The sequence below is a fragment of the Dromiciops gliroides genome, chromosome 2, assembly GCF_019393635.1.
Source record: "Dromiciops gliroides isolate mDroGli1 chromosome 2, mDroGli1.pri, whole genome shotgun sequence".
Lineage (NCBI taxonomy): Eukaryota > Metazoa > Chordata > Mammalia > Microbiotheria > Microbiotheriidae > Dromiciops > Dromiciops gliroides.
In genome coordinates, this window is record NC_057862.1 from 80,962,453 (window position 1) to 80,983,522 (window position 21,070).

The following is a 21,070-nucleotide window of genomic DNA, read 5'->3' on the forward strand; positions in this document are numbered from 1 at the left end:
TTCTCTCCACTAATACTATAAAAAGGCTATAATCATATTACTGAATATTTACCTTATTAATTTCTATTTTACTTAGACTGCCGTTAAAATCCACTAAAGTCCTATTTCAAAACCTTATGGTATGGAGGAGAATGTGTGTACTTGAAGGCTAACCCCAGTACAGCACAAGTCCTGACAGGTAGGAGCAAACTTTGAAAGGCTTTGATTACAGGTATAGTGACTGACAGCTTCCTGAGGACAGCTAAGCGCCGAGGCACTTAACTTCCTAGCTATACAGCTGAAAAGAACTCTGAGGCCATAGTTCAACCTCATCATCATTTTTTTTTTTAACAAATGAGGAAACTGACTTGCCCAAGGTCACAAAAGCATTAAGCATCAGAAGCAAGATTTGAACCTATGTCCTCTTATATCCGTGTCTCCTAATCATCACCAAACCTTGGCCATCAAGTGGTGAGTTTTTTGGTCACAGTAACTCATGAGCTACAATCTGTATCAATGGTGAAAGTATTTCCATCAGAGAAGCCACAGATTTGTTGAAATGCCAAAGTAAAAATATTGAAATTATTTTTTATTCCCTTAACAAAATTTACAATGTTATGCAGAGTAAGCCATCTACAAAATGGATAAGCAAACAAACCATATTTATGTATGAACCTTTAACTTTTTAACATATGGCAATAACTTGAATGTCAAGACATCACCTACCTGCAAAGTATCTGCAAATATAACAATAAGATTCTTCAGTTCCAAAACGAGATCAGGATCAGTGCAATAAGACTAAAAACAAACAGCACTAGTCAAGAAATCTTTAAGAAATAAAGTTCTGATTTTTTTCTATACATTAAAAAATGCCTCATAATACTTTCAATAAATTGAAAACTTTGGCTAGGTAGAAGCAAATATTTTCCATAACCACCAGTGTACTAAGCAAAAAATTTCAATAGAAAAATATATGAAATATTCAAACACACATAATAAGTACTATGAGATACAGTATTATGAGATAAAGAAATCTATGGAGAACTTATATGGATTAAAATTTAGAGTAACTCATATTTCATGATTTCCTAATAAAATGCCATATATTTTATAAAGGAATAATATTAAATTAAAACATTTAGATGATTATAATTATTTAGAATAACAAAAAAGTTGCATGTAACCATTTATTTCAATAATTTTTCCCTTAAAACAAGGATTCAAGTTTTGGTTTTCCTTTTAAAAAAAATATTTTAGTAAGAATTCACCAGTAAAAGAAAAACAACAGAATTTTTAAATTATCAATTTAAATTTCACATTTTAGAGCTGGCTTTTTTTTAACACAAACGCCTTCAATAATATGACTTTTAAAACTTAAAAAAACCTTTTTTATATACTTCTCACATTTGGGGTCTCTGAAACAAAAGGAAATGCAATCATAATTTCAAAACCATCTTAGTTGTACTACAATATAAACATACAAAAATCTTTTCACCTAGAACCTCTTTTAAAAAGCCAAAGAATAAAATAACAAAATCATAAAATGTAAATTTTTTAATATTAAAGTGTGTTTTTTTCCCAAAATGTGTACGGCCTACTTTTTCCAAAATACATACAGCCTACTCTTTCCAAACAGATGAAAAGAACTCTATTAAAGGCAGGGAGTCATTTTATAATAAAGAAATATAGTCAAAACAAATGATTACTAATTCTGTGCAAAGTTCACAAGAATGCTGATTATATAAATATCATACTCACAATTTAAGTTTTGTTTATATTATGTAACATTCAATTTTCCCCCCAAAATGAATAATTTTACTTTCAATTATGAAGACATTTGAAATAAACATTTTTTGTGATCAGGCCAAATTTTACCATTGTATATATTTTCAAAATTGGGATTATAATATATTACTGTAAACAAGTGATTTCTACAAACATTGAAAGAAGTTCTAATGGGTTTTAGTGGTAGAGTTTATTTTAAAAACAAAGATTTTGGAATGATAATTAGGAACTATTTTCTCATGATGCTCTTAGAGCATAACTATTCAATCTGATTTAATGAAGAAGTCAGTTGAGACTAATGAGACCAGATTGCAATAATAACAACAGATTAACTCTGCATATTCTAAGGGGCTAGAATAAGAGCATGTGTGGAAAGCCTAGTCAGTTGCAAATCAATGGAGGATTATGCTAAAATCACAGCCTGATACAACTGTGAAAAACAAAAGCCTAGCATGCCTTTCCTTCTATACAAAAGCAATTTTTAATTTTTTAAGATGCACTATGATGGAGATACAAATTTTCTCTTTGATATTATCCATCTTGTTCACCTACAAATTCTTTAAGTACATTAATTTAAACAGTAATAAAGTCTTCTCACTTACTGAATGAGCTCTAAGAACAGCAATTATCTTTGAAAGTGCCATATTCCAAAGTTCATCAGTATATGCCCTGGTTACCAATCCTTGAGTCACATGCAAAATGTGATCCTCCACCACAAAGAACCTAAATAAAAAGTAGTTGTCAACAAAATACTTTTTTAGTTAAAAATATATAGCAAGTAATTTCTAGTCTTTAATGCAAAAATAAAATGATAAAATTTAACATTTTCATATTACATACCCTACAATTTGACTGAAATATCTTCTATAACCACCAACTGTTTCATGCTTTAAAAGAAAAAAAGAAAGTTTAAAATAAGTCCCAATGACATAAAAGCAAAATTGTATTCAAGATCACATAACTAAATACAAAATTCTCATGTATTTACCATACTTGGCTGGGGCTGCAATACCAGTCTTGCCTGTTTCTTTCTCTGTTTTCTATAGTAATTTTCAAATGTCTCTTCATCACCCTAAAATTAAGTTAGTAAAAAAAAAAATAAATAAGAAATCTACCATCAAAATAGACACTTCATTATGAGAGACAGCTTTAGCTATAGCACATGTATATCTGAAAATTGGGGCAGCTAGGTGGCACAATGGATAGAGGACAGGGCCTGGAGTCAGAAAGATCTGAGACATTTACTAGTTGTGTGACCCTACGCAAGTCACTTAACCCTGTTTACCTCCATTTCTTCATCTGTAAAATAAGCTGGAGAAGGAAATGCAAACCACCCCAGTATCTTTGCCAAGAAAACATCAAATGGGGTTACAAAGAGTTGGACACAACAGAAATAACTGAACAGGAAAACAATATCTGAAGATTAAGTAACATATATCCATGCTTATAAGGTCAACATACAGTACAAAACACAAGAACTTTCTTATTCAAATCTATGACAACTGAGTGAATAAACTTCCCAGAATAAGTTTAAACAATCTGCTTTAGGCCCAATAGATTTATGACCCAACCATGAGTTAACAAGAAGGGCTGAATGATTAAACATGCCAGCTTGTCTAACTCAGTGTCATCTTCTTATTATTTACTAAATTTGTAATTTCAGGAATGTTCCAAACTCCTAGAAAAGAAAAACCATGTAGAGAGTTGTGTGGAGCCTCAGAGTCACACAGCCAGGATATATAAAAAGAGGGACTTGCAATCACAGGTATTCCAGGCTCTGCAGTCAGCTCTCTGTTCTCTATGCCAAGCTGCCTCCCAAGTAATTATTATTATGTAAATATATAAAGAATCTATTCTTAGTATGGCAATGTCTTCTACCAGTGTAGCTCACAATTCATCTCTGCCTTATGGGACTTGCTCAAGATTACAAAGCACTTGTTGAACCTAGTTCTGGAAATGGATCTCTTGAGGGCTGCATATCAACTTAGAAAACCACAAATTAACATTATCTATGTTGTGTTGTATTTTTATTTTGTTAAACATTTTCCAATTGCATTTTAATCTGGTCTGAGCCATGCTCAAGTGTTGCAGGCAGTGAGTTTAACATCTCTATTCTAAGTAAAACATTTTCTCTACTTCCTGTGGCATGGGCAATGGTGATGATGACAATGGCTAAGATGACAACAGCAATGACGATATTCTTTTTTTTTTTTTAGTGAGGCAAGTGGGGTTAAGTGACTTGCCCAGGGTCACACAGCTAGTAAGTGTGAAGTGTCTGAGGCCAGATTTGAACTCCGGTACTCCTGACTCCAGGGCCGGTGCTCTATCCACTGTGCCACCTAGCTGCCCCCAATTACGATATTCTTAATAAAGAGAAGGCACATGGCACCTTCTGGGAGGTTCTGAAATCTCCAAGAAAAGTGTCATTTTGCTTTAAACCTCTGGTCCTTAGAAGATAACCACTATAAGTATATGTAAAAATCTAATCCTTAAGAAAAATTAAAATATTTTATGAATTAAAAATCCAGATTCTATATTAAGCTAAATTTGCCTTTCATAAAAAGAGTAATGATTAAAAACAATAATTATCCAGCTCATATTTGGGAAACACTGGACTTAAACTTCCATGAAAATCCTCAAAAATTAAGATTAAAAATATTCTCCATTTTTCTTGATTATACTGTGAAACAATCAGATTAAGATCCTAGTGTTTCCATTATAAAAGTCTAGTCAATAAACACTTCTTCAGTGCCTACTATGTGCCAGGCACTGTGCTAAGTACTCGGGATACAAAGAAAGGCAAAAAACAGTCCCTATTCTCAAGGGGCTCACAGTCTAATGGGAAGACAACACGCAAAAAAACTGGACTGTGGGTCAGAGAATTCCAAACTATAACAAATCACTGAGAACTCCAAATATGATTAATTAATTAGGGAGTCTAGGAGTCCCTAATTAATTGGATCCAAGATCTTCCTCATGATCAGGGACCCCTCCCCTCGGGTGCCAGCTACTTTTATACATTTGGAAGAGAACCAAAATTGGAAAGATGTTAAAATTCACTGATTGGTCAATTCCAGAAATGGGAAATCTTATGGTTGGCTAAGGGAAATGTCTATCGATCATAAACACTTAGTCAATAGGCCTTTCACAGGTCATGAGACCTTCCACAGGTCATCAACTATAGGTCATCTCAGCTGGAGCTTTCCAAAGGTCATAACAGTCTTTCAGCAACATCTCAGGTTCTTCCACATGTCCTAAGACCCTTGTGTTTGACCAATAGTATCCTAGGGTCCAAGAAAGTTGTGGTTTTGATGCCAGTCACTAGAAAATGGATAGTAGTGATTCATATGGGTGAGGAGATATTGTACTGGCAAAAGAATCTTATTACAGTACATAAATGAGAAGAAAAAAAAGGTCAAAAGATGTAACTGCTTCCTCAAAATATTAAAAAAAAATAACCTCCTAGAAAGTCCTATATAGACTGACACTATCCTAAATTGCCTAACACAAGCTACATGATAAAAACACTGATATATTTGTTTGTGTACATTGTACTGAAGACACAATTATTCTATGATTTACAGACCTATTAATAGTATGACCAATTAAATCAGTCTAACCATAGCAGGGAAAAAGCCTTCCTCCCAGGCTGAAGCTAGCCAAATTACAGTAGGGTAAGACTTCCCTGGGCAGAGCTCAAGTAAAATTTATTTTTCTATGACACACTATTATTTTTCTTCCACCTTTATAACAGTAAACTTAAATGCTTTTAATAAATGATTTAGGTCAAAGATGAGATAAGCAAAGCCCAGAAATTTTAAGTGACTTATGCAAGGGCATACAAGTATTAACTTAAACTCTAGTCATTAGATTTCAAATCCTATGTTCTTTTCACTACATCACACAATGTTGAACTTTCTTTGTCTTATAAATTTCTTTATAAAAATCAGGGCAAGGTGACCCAACTCTTATAGGAAACAAGGAGGTTATGGTAACATATAGATATAGATATAGATACACACACATATACACACACACATATATATGTACACAAACATAAATTATACAAGTGTGAATATGCGTATATAAATACATACATACACACATATATACATACTTTCTATACACACATAAATACATATAAATATATACATATATACACACACACATACTTTTTTTTTCCAAGACAAAAGTAAAAGAGAAACATGTTAATTACTAAATAAACATTTATTAAGCACCTAAGATATTGTGCCAGACACTGTGGTAAGCGAGGGAGGTGCAAAAAGAGGCAAAAGACAATCTCTGCCCTCACAATTTAATGGGAGGCACAACAAACAAATAAGCACAAAAAAGCTCTACACAGGATAAATAGGACATAATTAAAAGAAGGACAGCACCAGAATGAAGAGAGACTGAGATAGGCTTTCTGCAAAAGACAAGATTTTAGTTGGAATTTGATGGAATCTCATGTTTAGGGCTAAGACACGAAGTGCCTTGTTTGTGGAACAGTCAGGAGGCCAGTGTCACTGGACTGAAAAATATATGTAGGGGGTAAGGTGTAAGAAGCCTGGAAAGGTAGAAGGGGACTAGAATATGAAGGGTTTTTTTTTTTAATTTCAATCATTTTCTATTTGATCCTAGAGGCAATGGAGAACCAATGGAGTTGGGGGGCATGGGATGTGTGAGACATGGTCAGACCAGCTCTTTAAGAAAATCACATTGTTGTTTGAATGGAAGATAGACTGGAGAGGGTAGAAATGAGGCAGGCAAAGCTAACAGCAGGCTATTGCAATAATACAGGTGTGAGGTGATGAGGGCCTGCTCCAGAGTGGCGACAGTGTCAGAGGAGAGAAAAGGGCTATATTTGAGAGATGTTGCAGAGGTGAAATGAATATTGAAGGTGAAAGAGTAAGGAACTTAGGATGACTCCTAGGCTGGAAGACTAAGGGACGAAAGGATGGTATTGACCTCTGTGGCCTAACCTCTTGTGTGGGTTGTGATTCCATATGGGGTTACATAACTGAATGTAGAGGAGGTTACAAAAAAATCGGCAACAGTAAAAGGTTATGTGTACCCATTTTATATACCTATATACCTGGGGTTGCATAAAAATGTCTAAGGCAAAAAGGGGTCACAAGTGGAAACAATTTAAGAAGCCCTGCTCTATGGTAACAGGGAAAGTAGGAGGCAGGGAGGATTTGGGAGGAAAGATGAGTTCTGCTTTGGACATGTTGAGTTTAATATGTCAGTGGGACATCCAATCTGAAATGTCTGAGAGACAGCTGGAGATGTGAAATTAGAGGTTAGCAGAGAAGTAGATCTGAGAATCGTCATCAGAGAGATGGGAATTAATTTCTTAGGAACTGTTAAGTATGCCAAGTGAAGTAGAATGGAGGGTTAAAAGGCAAACAGAATGAACAGAGATGCATTTTTGAGGAGGAAAAAGGAACCACAATTGTAATTTCATTGGTATAGAGAACTCAGGATAAGTTCACTCTCTTCCAGTACAAATCAGCTCTTGCTCTACAACTAAAGTCTAAGAGAGCTGCCTGAGAAATTGAAAAGTTACAAGACAGATCTAGGGTCAAAAGCTACAACTAAGCAGGCTCTATTTAAAAAGAGTCAGCCAAACTCAATAGAATATGCCTGAGACTGTAACTGATAAGTCTCCACACCTTAGCCAATTGTCTTGGCTAGATGGTGAAAAGAAGGGCCAAATGGCAAACATATAAGCTAGATCAAGGTTGGACAGCAAAATGACAATAACATGTATTTGTGTTAACTCTTGCTGTTGTCATTATCACATTTTTATCTTTATTCAATTGTACTTATTTATTTACAATTATGTTGTTAAAAGTATGTTACTAAAAAGATCTTTCTCCACATTGAACACACAAAAAGTCATACTACATAATTTTAAGTGTTAAATGTTAAAATCAAACATCATGGATACATTTTAATTCAGAATATGTTGATACGCAGTAATGTAATTTGCTGCAAATGTAGTAATCTCTATTTCTATAAAACATAGTTTAAATGAATCCTTAATACCAAAGTGAACTATATTGACAAAATATCTATGAGTATCACACAACAAATCAAATACACACATACAAATACAAAAAAGAACTACCTCAGTATTAAAACCACAACAGGACAGGTAGAAACATTCCAAAATGTTTATATTTTTCTCACAAGAAAGGTTAGAAAATACTTCATTCCCAATTTATATATTAAAATATCTGATTCACAATATGTAAAATATGGGTGACTACTATCTCCCTTGGTCAAATTTTATTGGTTTTGCCTGTTGTTTTTGAATATTTACCACTAGAGGGTGATCTTATTTCACCATCTTAAAAATCTAGAGAGAGAATTCTAATTAACAACATAGTAATAACATTCTCTTAAACTGTTTTGGAAGTCAACTTTTGTTATCTGTCTATAGGATAGATAAGTAATAAGTTCAGATGAGATGAAAAGTTATAAGTTGAAACGGGACAGAATATACTCACAGACCTATATCTCAGACAAATATACAATATTCATTCATAGTTCCCTTCCCTCTCTATTACTTCCTTCTCCCCTCAATTTTGAAAAGGCAATAATATATTATTATTTACATAAAACTCCTACCTCACACACACAGCAAACTCTTAAAGTGTGTTTGCAAACTCACAATGAGATTTTTTAGCATTTTAATAAATCCTTTTAATATTTATCCATTTGTATTATGTATAAAATAATATGTTGTTTTCATATGGAAAAAGCCTTTCCCCCTCAAATATTTTTAGTGTAAAAACTGTTTGGCAAGACACAGACATTTTTATATTGTTCCCAGAGCTCTAGTAATGACAAGGATCATTTCCCTCAACAAGATAGTTGAATATTTTCACTTGATATTCCCCTAGCTAATTAGAAATTCAAAGCACACTGATGAATTTAACTACAGTAAGTGTGAAGATGGTACTGGCTACCGACACACTTGGCGGGGGGCGGGATATGTGTATACTCTGTTACTTGAGGTACTTCAGTAGCAACATTAGCTGCTCATACCCAACTTGAATCCTGCTTTCTCTAAATCTATGGAAAATCTATGGACCTCACAGAATAATTGATTAATTAGCCAGCAAGGGAGTCAGTCAACTAGCATTTATTAATAAGCATTGACTATGTGCCAAATACTGCATTCTACAAATACTCTCCCTCTAAGATTTTTCATAAATAATGTTGGTACAACCTTAAAACAGTCAAAATTATTCTGCTGATTTTTCCTGGTATGATATGAATTGAAGGCGTTGGAACATTTTAAATTTCTAGCTTCGTTTCAAGGCCTAACAGATATTACACCTCCTCCCTGAAGTTTTCACTGATCTGCCTGTTCTTACCTTTCTCAGTTTCCTCAGAACACTTTGGTCTCTGTTTTGCCCCCTTCAGTGCCTACTCCTAGTATAACAATCTATGCTCATACTACATCCTGAGTAAAACATAAACTCCCTAAGGATAGGAACTATATCATTTCTTTGTATCCACATTACTTAGCAAAGTGGTTTTCATAGGATTCTAGAATTTAGAGCTGTAAGTGACCTTTGAAGTCATTTACTCAATCTCCTCACTTTTCAGATGAGGAAACTGAGTCCCAGAGAAGGTAAAGGACTTCCCCAGAGTAACCCAGGTGGTAATGTTAGCAGGAAGATCTGAATCCAGGACCTATAACTATGAATCCAGAACTTCACACAGCAAATGTTTAATATTTGTACAACTGAAATGAAATATATTGGGGTCAAGTGGTTTATTTGTATGTTCCTGCTGCTATCTAAAAGTAAATTGGGTGGGGTTTTTTAATTCTCTGGAGAAAAAAAAATAACTTAAAAGAAAATCTAAAAATCTTAGTCCTCTCTTAACTACTTATTAGGAAGTTAAACAGTCTACAGATTTAGTTCATTTCAGTGTTAGGTAAAGCACTATGTAGTAGATATTTCTTTTTGGGGGGTCAGGGGTGGGGAATGAGGGTTAAGTGACTTGCCCGGGGTCACACAGCTAGCAAGTGTCAAGTGTCTGAGGCCGGATCTGAACTCAGGTCCTCCTGAATCCAGGGCTGGTGCTTTATCCACTGCACCACCTAGCTGCCCCCTGGATGTGTCTATAATGAAGATTCACCCTGGTACAGGCTTTTCAAGTACTGACAAAGGAACAGTACTGGAAGGAGAAGGATCCTGATGTGGAATTACATATCCTAAGGTCCCCTATTTTCTCTTCCTCTGCACCTGAGACTTCCAATAAGGCTATTTATTCTTTTCAATGAGGTTAAAAGCAAAGACATAAAGCTGCTGGGGCGGGGCGGGGCAAATGACCAACGCTGGCTATTTGTTGCTACATTACAGTCTAATCTAGGAGAAGCAAAGGCCAAATTGAGAGATCCTAGAAAGCTTCAGAGAAAAAGGTGGAGAGGAGACCAAGGTGCCTTCATCTAGGTACTGCCTAGATCAACTAGGAAACAGAAACCAATACAGAGTGGGACTGAACTGTCAGCTGCCATGAAACACCATTAGCTGATGAATTCAGGCCTGGAAATTGATTCCCTTCCCTAACACTTCTCCTACTCCTCTCCACTGTTTGTAGAGCTACCCTGGCAGGATGAAAACACACAATGCTCTTTCTTTAATAGTTCCCATGGCCCAAGAGCTGGAAGAAGCTCTGGAGAGATAACTGGGAGAAGCACCCCAAAATAGCTTGATGATTTTACTTTATTATGTTTTAATAAACAGTGAGGCCACAGTGTGAATTGCATATGTAATCTCCAAGACACAGGGTAAGGATGGAGCCATACAGAGATTCCCATAATTCTCCTAATTTACAATGATATTTTTATTTTATTTTCATAGACTTAAATCAATATTGAATCACCTCTGGCACATCAAACTGCCTAGGATCTGTTTATACCTAATGTATCTCAAACTACAGCAGTGAGAGAGAACAATAGGTAAGGAATTTATATGTGAGTACCTTCTAGTCAGCAGGGTGACCTGCTGTGTAACCCTTCCCCTTTCTGCCACCATGTGGGAAATGGTAACTGACATGTAGCACTACCTGGTGGACAAGTTAGATCTTATCTTCAGTGCTTAACGCAATATTTGGCACATAGTCAATGCTTATTAATAAATGCTAGTTGACTGAGTCCCTTGCTGGCTAATTAATAAATTATTCTGTAAGGTCCTGCTTTTCCACAGATTTAGAGAAAGCAGGATTCAAGTTGGGAATGAGCAGCTAATGTTGCTACTGTAGTACCTCAAGTAACAGAGTATACACATACCTCCCCCCTCAGTGTGTAAGCAGCCAGTACCATCTTCACAATTATTGTAGTTAAACATCATCAGTGTGCTTTGAATTTCTAATCAGCTAGGGGAATATCAAGTGAGAATATTCACTATCTTGTTGAGGGAAATGATCCTCGTCATTACTAGAGCTCTGGGAACAATATAAAAATGTCTGTGTTGCCAAACAGATTTTATACTAAAACTATTTGAGGGGAAAAGGCAAAAAGGGGGAAATCATATATGTGAATACAGAACTACTTTCAATTGTTCAATTCAGTTCAACAAGTATTATTAAGTGCTTATTATGTGTCAGGCAATGGGCCAGTCCCTGGGAAATACAAAGACAAAAATAAGAGATCCTAACATCAAGGAGAATATATGTATTTTACACCTACCCAACAGATGTTTATTACCATGCTTACACATACTTATTTTCATTTTTATGGCAGTAAAACCTCACTGATCAGAAAACAATGAATAAAAGAAAATAAGGCCTGTCTGAATTTGTCAGAATCTCAAACTGAAGAATATCTTAACATAAATATAATTTTGTTACTTTTAAGTATTTTGTTATAAATCATATCAAATTAATTTTTTAAATCACTAATTCAAAATAGGGAGGGATTGAAGATTAGAGAAGGGAAGGATCATTGTAGTCCAATCTGCTGGAGAAGTCAAGTAGGTATAGAATCAAGAGTAAGTGTTAGGTGATCTAGTCAAGGACAAATACTAGCTGAAGAAGGATAGTAGGGGGTAGGGAGGGAGGTGTCAAGGAATGTGAGAAAAGGAAAAGGGGGAAAGAAAACACTCTAAGGGAATAGCCTTAATTTTTTTTGGTGATATATGAGGCAAAGTCCTCACCCAAGAAAGTAGGGACAAAAGAGTGCCACAGCAGACTTGCAGAGAAAAAAAGTTGGAACAGTCACTGTGGTAAATAGGAGAAACCTATATCATGGATATTGTATGGAAAAAATTTTCTTCAAATATCAAAGTACTTTGAAAACAAAAGCACTATAAAATTTCAAGTAATTTGAGCATTAAAAAGGCTAAAAAGTTCAGGTACTTTTTTATGATACAGAATGATTTACTTAAATTATATAAAACTATCTTATTTCCAGATTTAGTTAATCAAGTTCAGAACCTTTTACTCTCATTCCCTTTACTAAAATAATGCAACTAATTTTACTTGTTAAAAGATAGGATCAATGACACAGATAATCCCCAAAAAATCTATGCTATATTCTAGAATTAATTTTAATATTTGAGATAACATCTGACTCCTTAATTAATTTTCACCTAGGTTTGCATTAAAAATACTTCAAGCATAGATGTGACCCTAGATTTTTGAAGGTCTAATCCAGGGCATCTAATCCACGCCCCTTTTCACCCAAGAAATTTTTACATGACCCTGGGCATAAAGGTATATAAAATAGGCACACACAACCTTTTTTTTTTTTTTTTTGGCGAGGCAATTGGGGTTAAGTGACTTGCCCAGGGTCACACAGCTAGTAAGTGTCAAGTGTCTGAGGCCAGATTTCAGCTCAGGTCCTCCTGAATCCAGGGCTGGTCCTTTATGCACTGTGCCACCTAGCTGCCCCCATACATAACATTTTGCCAAATTTTTTACAACCCCCATATTCAGTAACAGAACACCATAAGGGTTGAAACCCACAGTTTAAGAAGCTTTTGGTCTAATTACTCTGGAAAGGCTTAAGATAATAGGCCTACCAATAGACCATACAAAAAAACAGCCTAAGTTCAGAGAGTTCATCATTGAAAGATTGACCACTAGGGGATAAATGTTTTCAGTCATAATCATTTAGAAAAACTATCTACCAAGGCAAAAAAGAGGCATTGTATCAATGGGGGAAAGTACCCACATTGATAAAATACATGGATCCTTAAAATTTAATGTTAAAAGCAGCTCACAGTTCTGAAATACAGACCAAATGAAGGAAGAAAGTCATATAGAAGTATGCCACAGTAATAGAAGGATGTCATTTTGATCATTAAAAATTGACACAGAAAATCCACAACTAAATAACAAAACTATTTCAAGTTTCTATTTTAAATATAACAACACTATAAATAAACACAAATAAATAATTATATGGAAGTGAACTCCAAGTAAAAAAGAAAGCATCATAGAATCCAAGACTCAGAGTTGGATGGGATTTATTCATCTAGTCTAAACAAAAACTAAACAAAAATCCCTACTACAACATATTCAATCAATTTAAATCTTGGTAAGATGTTTTCTGAACTATTCACATTTTTATTTAAAATAATAACATACATTTTTTAAAAATTTTTTTAATTAATTTTTTCCATTACATGTAAAGATAGTTCTCAACTTTTGTTTATACAAGCTTTCCAATTTCAGATTTTTCCCCCTCCACCTCCCCTAGACAGCAGGTAGTCTGATACAGGTTATATATATATATATACACATAATAACATTAAACATATTTCTGCGTTAGTCATGTTATAAGAGAAAAATCAGAGCAATGATGAAAAACCTCAAAATAGAAAAACAACAGCACCCAAAACAAAAGAAATAGTATGGTTCATTCAGCATCTATACTCCACAGTTCTTTTTTTTTTCTTGGATTTGGAGATCCTCTTCTATCATGAGTTCCCTGGAACTCTTCTGTACCATTGCATCGGTGAGAAGAATATAGTCCATCACAGTAGGTCAACACCCAATGAATAACATACATTTTAACAAAATAATAGAAACAACTATTTGTTCTCTGTCCCCTTCCAATCTCTTTTCCATCTTTGTAAAACTATGCTTTGTGATTTAGGAGAGATATTTCAGAGGACTATGATGTTATCAGGGTAGGCATTAACTGACTAAAATTCATCTTAATTTACTAATATAATGAAATAGGGGTCATGAATTTTTAAAGACAAATATATTAATCAGAAAAGTACTTACCAAAACAGAATAAATGTGCAAACACCTATAAACAGGTGAAAAATCAACAAGATCCTGCACAGTTAATACCTGAAAAAGGAAAAATATTTTAAAACAGTAAAAAATACTATATCGTAAGGGAGTTGATGAAAAGAATCCCTCTGGGGCAGTTAGGTGGCACAGTGGACAGAGCACCGGCCCTGGAGTCAGGAGGACTTGAGTTCAAATCCAGCCTCAGATACTTAACACTTACTAGCTGTGTGACCCTGGGAAAGTCACTTAACCCCAACTGCCTCACCAAAAAAACAAAAACAAAAAACCACACACACACACACACACACACACACACACACACACACAGAATCCCTCATCAATTTTATGAGTTCCCCAATCAACTTGACGAAATTACAGGGAATGACTTTTGTTTGATAAAATAAGCACATCTCAATAAGATTAATGAAGTATTAAATAGGCATAGGCATTAAGAGATCCAAGATCATCAAATAAATTTAAAATCCTATAGGGTATACTCCTTTACTTATGCATATTATAAATATCATACCTTGCTAATTTATTTATTCTTTTTTTAAATTCATTGGCTTGATCATTATATGTTCACTGTCCCTTTTGTTTTAGATTATAAGAACACATTTATATAGAAAAACATTTAACTTACTTCAGCTCCCATACAAATGTCATATATAAAAAAGGTGTTTATTATTCCTTTGATAACACTGATAGAGAATATTTATATTTAGGTATAAACACAATTCTTCCTCTTAAGAAGCTTATAATCAAAAGAGAGACACACACATATATGCATATCTATATACACACACATATATGTGTGTATAATAAATATATCTGTATTTTTGTTATCAGTCTGTATCAGTCATTTCAGTCACGTCCACCTCTTCATGACCCCATTTAGGTCATGATACTGGAGTGTTTTGCAATTTCCTTCTCCAGCTCATTTTACAGATGAGGAAACTGAGGCAAACAGGGTTAAATGACTTGCCTAGGGTCACACAATTACTACGTGTCTGAGGCCAGATTTGAACTCAGGAAGATGAGTCTTCCTGACTCCAGGTCCAATATTCTCTCCACTGTGCCACCTAGTTGCCCAAAAAAGATGACTGGGTAACTTATAAAGTTCATAGAGAATATATAATTCTATTTATCAAATATATTTAAATATAATTTATGTACTATCTATATATTGTTATGTATATTATCTATTAAATATATAATTATATTGTATGTCTATATGTTATATATAAATACCTATTTATCTGTTAATATATTTCAATATATTAAATTTTTATTAAACAATATAATTCTATTTATTTTAAAATGTGGTACTGAAAGAACATGGTAAAATTAATGTGCTTACCAAATCATTCTGGTCACAATTTCTAAGAAGCAGCACAGTGTAGGATGGAGTGTTAGTTAGCGAGACCTGAGTTTGAAACCTACCACCAATACTCCGTAGCTATGTGACCATGGTTAAGTCATATAATATCTCTAAGTCTCAATTACTTCATCTAGAAAATGAAGATGATAGTACCTGCAGTACTTAACCCCACAAAGCTGAAGTGCTATACAAATTTTAACTTTAAAAAATCTATAGGGCAAACTGTGGATGGAATGTTGAAAGCAAGAGTAAATAGGAATTATTTAAATTTGGAAACAAGTCAGGTAGGACCTGACCAAGGTCTTTAACAGAAGCATGGAAAGGGAAGGTGGCTTCAAAAACCACACAATAGCAATGAGATGCTACCAACACTGAAAGAGATGCAAAACAAGATGAGGAAGATTTCAGAAACATTCAAGAGTTCTCTTTTGCCCTGTTAATTTTCAAGTGGCAATAGAACATCAAGGGGGGAGTTCATTGAAGCTCTTGGAGCGAAAGAAATATCAGGAGTAGAAAGGCAAATTATTGATGTACTCACATATAGAAACCACTTAATTCATAGTAGTGAGGGGAACATGAACAGGACCCACTATATTCAAAGCAGGAGTAGATTAAATTGATACTATCAAGTCATAAGGCATTCAGTATAATCTGTAGGACACCTATTTCAAGTGATATGTTGCATAACCTCTCCTCTCCCATTCTCCCATTCCATCCTCCTTTTCTTCTTCCCTTAGACACATCCAAGTATAAGGCTGAAGTATTACACTGCCTCATCAGAGGTAAAGACAGTAATGATGTGCTTCTATTGTTCCTTTTATCAATCAAAAATATCTGAGTGTCTACAAGTCTGGGGCAGAGCTATGAGAAATCAGAAAAAAGGTGTAAGATAATTTTCTGCCCTCAAGGAATTTACAATCTAGTTAGGAAAACTAAACTAGCACACAAGAAATGATGTTTAAAACAATTAAATATGAAATTATATGGTAATAAAAAGTATATCATTATGCACATGTACTGTATCTATTTACTTAAATATTTCTATAGAATTATTTGTATAGTATGTACACATAATATAGTATATATACACAATTATATGCAGCATAAATACATTACATGTGAATGATTTCTATATATTTATAAATTATATGTAAACATATATATTTATAAATTATACATATGTATAATTATGTCATGATGACAAAGAACTTAAAAGAAAGGAGAGCTCAGAGTAGGCTGAAGCAGTCAGAAAATACCAAATTCATGTAGAAGATAGGACTTGATCAATTCCATGAAGGATAGATGAATAGAGAAGAACAGCATGAACAAAGATGTTGATGTAAGAATAGGCATGATATAAACAAATGGAGGAAGAGTGAGGAAAACAATCTGACTGCAGTGGAAAACTGGGCATTAGGAAAAAGTGGAAAGTGAGCATTAGAAAAAAGTGAAAAATAAAATTGGATATTTAGAGTGGGGCCAAATTATTTGCAACCTTCCAATCAAGAAAAAAATTAGACTTGATGCAGTAGGCAAGAGGTCCTGAATACAAGACTGACATCCTAGGGCAGCTAGGTGGCGCAGTGGATAAAGCACTGGCCCTGGAGTCAGGAGTATCTGAGTTCAAATCTGGTCTCAGACACTTAACACTTACTAGCTGTGTGACCCTGGGCAAGTCACTTAACCCCAACTGCCTCACTAAAACAAAACAAAACAAAACAAAAAAAACAAGACTGACATCCTGCTTTTAGCCCATATGCAGAAAGGTACTCAACTGAAGATATGTAAAAAAGGAAATGTATTCACCTCCTCCTCATTCTCATCTTCTTCCTCAAATGTATATGTTGATGTTACTTCATTTCTTTCTTCTGGAATTTTGCCATTAGTTACATACGTGTTTCTGCCCATATTTATATTATTTTGCTTCTGGAGAGCAACATTAAAGATTTTCTGTTGCTGAGCCTATTTCAGAAAAAGAAAAAATTGTGTTAAAATGTAGATATTTCAAGTTTCACTAATGGTACAAATACTTGAAAGTATGAGCAAATATTCTAATAATAATAATAACTAACATTTATACAGTGCTTATTATATGTCAGGCACTATGCTAAGCACTTTACAATTATTATCTCATTTGATCTTCACATCAACCCTGGGAGGTAGGTGCTATTGTTATCTTCATGTTACATATACAGAAACTGAGACAAACAGAGGTTAAGGGATTTCCTCAGGGTCACACAGCTAGTAAGCATCTGAGTTTGGAGTTGAACTCAGCTCTTCCTGAGTCCAGGCCCAGTGCTCTATCCACTGCATCACTTAGCTGGTTCTATTTATAACTTATACATAAAGGACTGAGGGCTTTGCTATAGTTCAATCCAACCAAGGGTGTATTGACAACAGTTACCCCACTAACCCCAAAGGATATATTTTGAGAAAGATAGTTATCCTCCCTGACATCAACTTTAAAGATCAAGAATATCCCAACTTCCCTCAGTAGCCACATACGGCTCAGTAAATCATAAATTGATTCAAGTGTTTTAAAATTAATTTCTATTTCTGCTTCTATAAATTCTAAGTTAAAGAGTCAGCACAATGTAATATAAAGAGTACTGAGTTTGGAGTCAAAAGGCCTCAGTCTGAATCCTGGCTTCACCACTAGCTGTGTAACTTTGAGCAAGTTGCCTCATTTGTCTGATTGTCAGTTCCCACATCTTCAAAAAGAGGATAACATTTTACATGACCCACCTAACAGAGTTATTGTAAAGAATAGATGAGATAATATATATGAAATGCTTTATAACTGCAAAATGTATTATATTAAAGTGAGTTATTAATATGTTTAAAACCCTTATGAAACAATAGTTCCTTTTATCTGTGTTAAACATTTAGTTCTAACAAGAACTTCATCTTATTATTTCAGGATTCAGTGAAGAAGTTCATGTTTATTTAATCTACACCATTTTTGATCTTACAGATTTCCATTCTGTCTTCCATTAGTCTCTGCCTTTTCAATACTAATCTTTGAAGTATGTCTTCTTACAGGAGCAACCCCCCATTCCTATCATTCATTCATTCATTCCATAAATGTTACTTAAGCACAGAGTTGCCCTTTCTAGGTCATATATTGGCATGTGAGTGAGACAAGTCAAAACTTAACTACTATAACTGAATTAAATTTCATTTATAATGTAAATAATATTTGCATTCATTAAACTATCAATATCCCTATACCCAAATCCTTCATTATCTATAGTAATTCTATAATAAAAAGTAATTGTACATTTGAATGAGGTACACTGGATTTCTTATTTGATCAGAGATAGGAAAGAATACTGAAATGGCTGTAATATGAGAAACACAACAATGGGGGGGAAAGTACTCCCTAATAGCTCCCTGTACAGTGGCAGTAAGAAAAGGCCCTGAAATCTAAGAACAGAACAGGACATCCTTAAATAAAAAATAGTGGCTCCTTTACCTCTCATTTTATCAGAGAAAATATCTTCTCTAAGTGTCTAGAGGCCTAAACAATAGAAGATGAAGGAAGTAATTTCAAAACAGGTTTTGAGATAAAATTCAAAACTAGTATTTACAAAAGCACTCAGTCCACTCAGCAACAGTTAAAAGAACCTCTGGATTCTCGACCTTCCAAACCCTGATCTTCTATATTTGAGGCACTATCTCAATCAGAATCAAAAGTTCTGAGCCTAAATCTCCTGATGAATTCCACTGAATGAGGTCTCAAATTTTGGTTTCCTTGGATCTCTTCATTGTGCCCATTGTTTCTTCCATAGCTACATTCTTTTTTTTTTTTTTTTCAGTGAGGCAATTGGGGTTAAGTGACTTGCCCAGGGTCACATAGCTAGTAAGTGTTAAGTGTCTGAGGCCGGATTTGAACTCAGGTACTCCTGACTCCAGGGCCGGTTCTCCATCCACTTCGCCACCTAGCCGCCCCCATAGCTACATTCTTAAGACTGTAGGTCTTTCAATTCAGAGCCTTCTAACCTACTGGTCTCTGCCTTGAACCATTCTCATTTCTAGTCTACCCAAAAACACCTACACCCCTATCTTCATGAGAGGAAACACTGTGCTGGACCCACAATTCAGAAAAGAAAAGCTTCACTGAAAGGACAGTAAACTTTTGGGAACAACTTCTTTTGCCTTAAGTTCTTCTTTCCTAGACTTGTCTACCCTATAACCCTCAAAGATAATGTGTTGATAACGTATTTAATTATTCCTATAAATTTTTTAAAAATTGAAATAATACCTGCAATAATCCACCCAAAATAAAAGGATTAACTATAACTGGAGAAATACCCCACTTAAATTATGGCTATGCATTAAATATACCAATAAATTATTAATTTTTATTGTTTTCTTTAAATACTGATATCAAATAAAGAATTTCAAATAACTTCTCTCCCAAGGAAGTTATTAAACAAAGATAGACCCTTATAGGATTCTGGTAAGAAAAATGCTTTGCAAAGTACTATACAAATATTAGTACTTATCATTAATATTTTTTCTTTTTTTTTTTTGTGAGGCAATTGGGGTTAAGTGACTTGCCCAGGGTCACAGAGCTAGTAAGTGTGTAAAGTGTCTGAGGCGGGATAACTCAGGTCCTCCTGAATCCAGGGCTGGTGCTCTATCTACTGCGCCACCTAGCTGCCCCACTTATCATTAATATTGACAGAGGGGAAAATAAAGAAAAGAATGATTTATATAACTGCATTCAAGGCCTATCTCTGACTCATATTTATTGGCTATGTGACTCGGGCAACTCTCTAGGCTATAATTTTAAAAGTTTACAATCTACATCAATACAAGGAAGTTTCATATCAGGGAACTCCTACATGAATGAAATCACAGGTCCAGACTAAATAAATAAATACAAACAAAATATAAATTTTACTATATTGATTTTAACTCATGTTAAACAGTGAATTTTCAAGAATTTATCCATTAGTTAAATGTGATATGGTATTGACAAGCACCTAAGCCAGCTGGCTCTGTTTTATTAAGGGAAACTCAAAGGATCCTCAATAGGCATATGAACAACTCTATGCTATCCTTTGTCTGCATGGGTTTATTTTAAGGGTAACTCTTAATTCCCAATACTTCAATGATATTTACAATAATGAAGTCCTTCAGAAAGCTACACAGAACTGTATATAACATTTTAAGTCTTTTCTTTCTTCTCCTTCCAAAAGACAACCCCTCTATGTGTACCCTTGACCCCATGCCCTCTTATCCTCTCTAGAAGAATAGACTGTCAATCATCTCTTTTCCTCTAGGCTTCAATCTCTATATATAGGTTCCTTCCCTATACGTTCCTTCCAATATGTTCAATAATTCCCCCATACATGAAAAACTATCACTAGATCCGACCATTTCCCCCATTCTACTTCCTTCCTGTCTTTCTCAGCCAAACTTCTAGAAAAAGCTATCTATACACTCATTGCTTCCACTTCCCTTCCTCTTACTCACTCCTCAATCCTCTACCACCTAGCTTCCTGCCTCATTATTTAACTGAAACTTCTCTCTCCAAAATTACCAAAGCATTCTTAATTGACAAATTTGATTTCTTTCTTAGCCCAAATTATTCTTGATCTCCCTGCTGCATCTGACACTATGGACCACCTTTCCTTCGATATTCTC

At 34.6% G+C, this 21,070-nt stretch overlaps 1 protein-coding gene across 7 annotated transcripts in view; it reads right to left on the reverse strand.

Annotated features, from left to right (window-relative positions):
* Positions 1-21,070, reverse strand: part of EXOC6 (exocyst complex component 6) — a 207,577-nt gene that overhangs the window by 130,151 nt on the left and 56,356 nt on the right. For all 7 annotated transcript variants that reach the window (XM_043986532.1, XM_043986531.1, XM_043986530.1 and 4 more), the window contains 6 exons: positions 17,222-17,377; positions 14,023-14,091; positions 2,753-2,836; positions 2,605-2,651; positions 2,367-2,487; positions 706-777 (listed from right to left, as the gene is read on the reverse strand). In XM_043986532.1, coding sequence (XP_043842467.1) covers positions 706-777; positions 2,367-2,487; positions 2,605-2,651; positions 2,753-2,836; positions 14,023-14,091; positions 17,222-17,377 — 549 coding nt within the window. The remainder of the gene's footprint in view (positions 1-705; positions 778-2,366; positions 2,488-2,604; positions 2,652-2,752; positions 2,837-14,022; positions 14,092-17,221; positions 17,378-21,070) is intronic.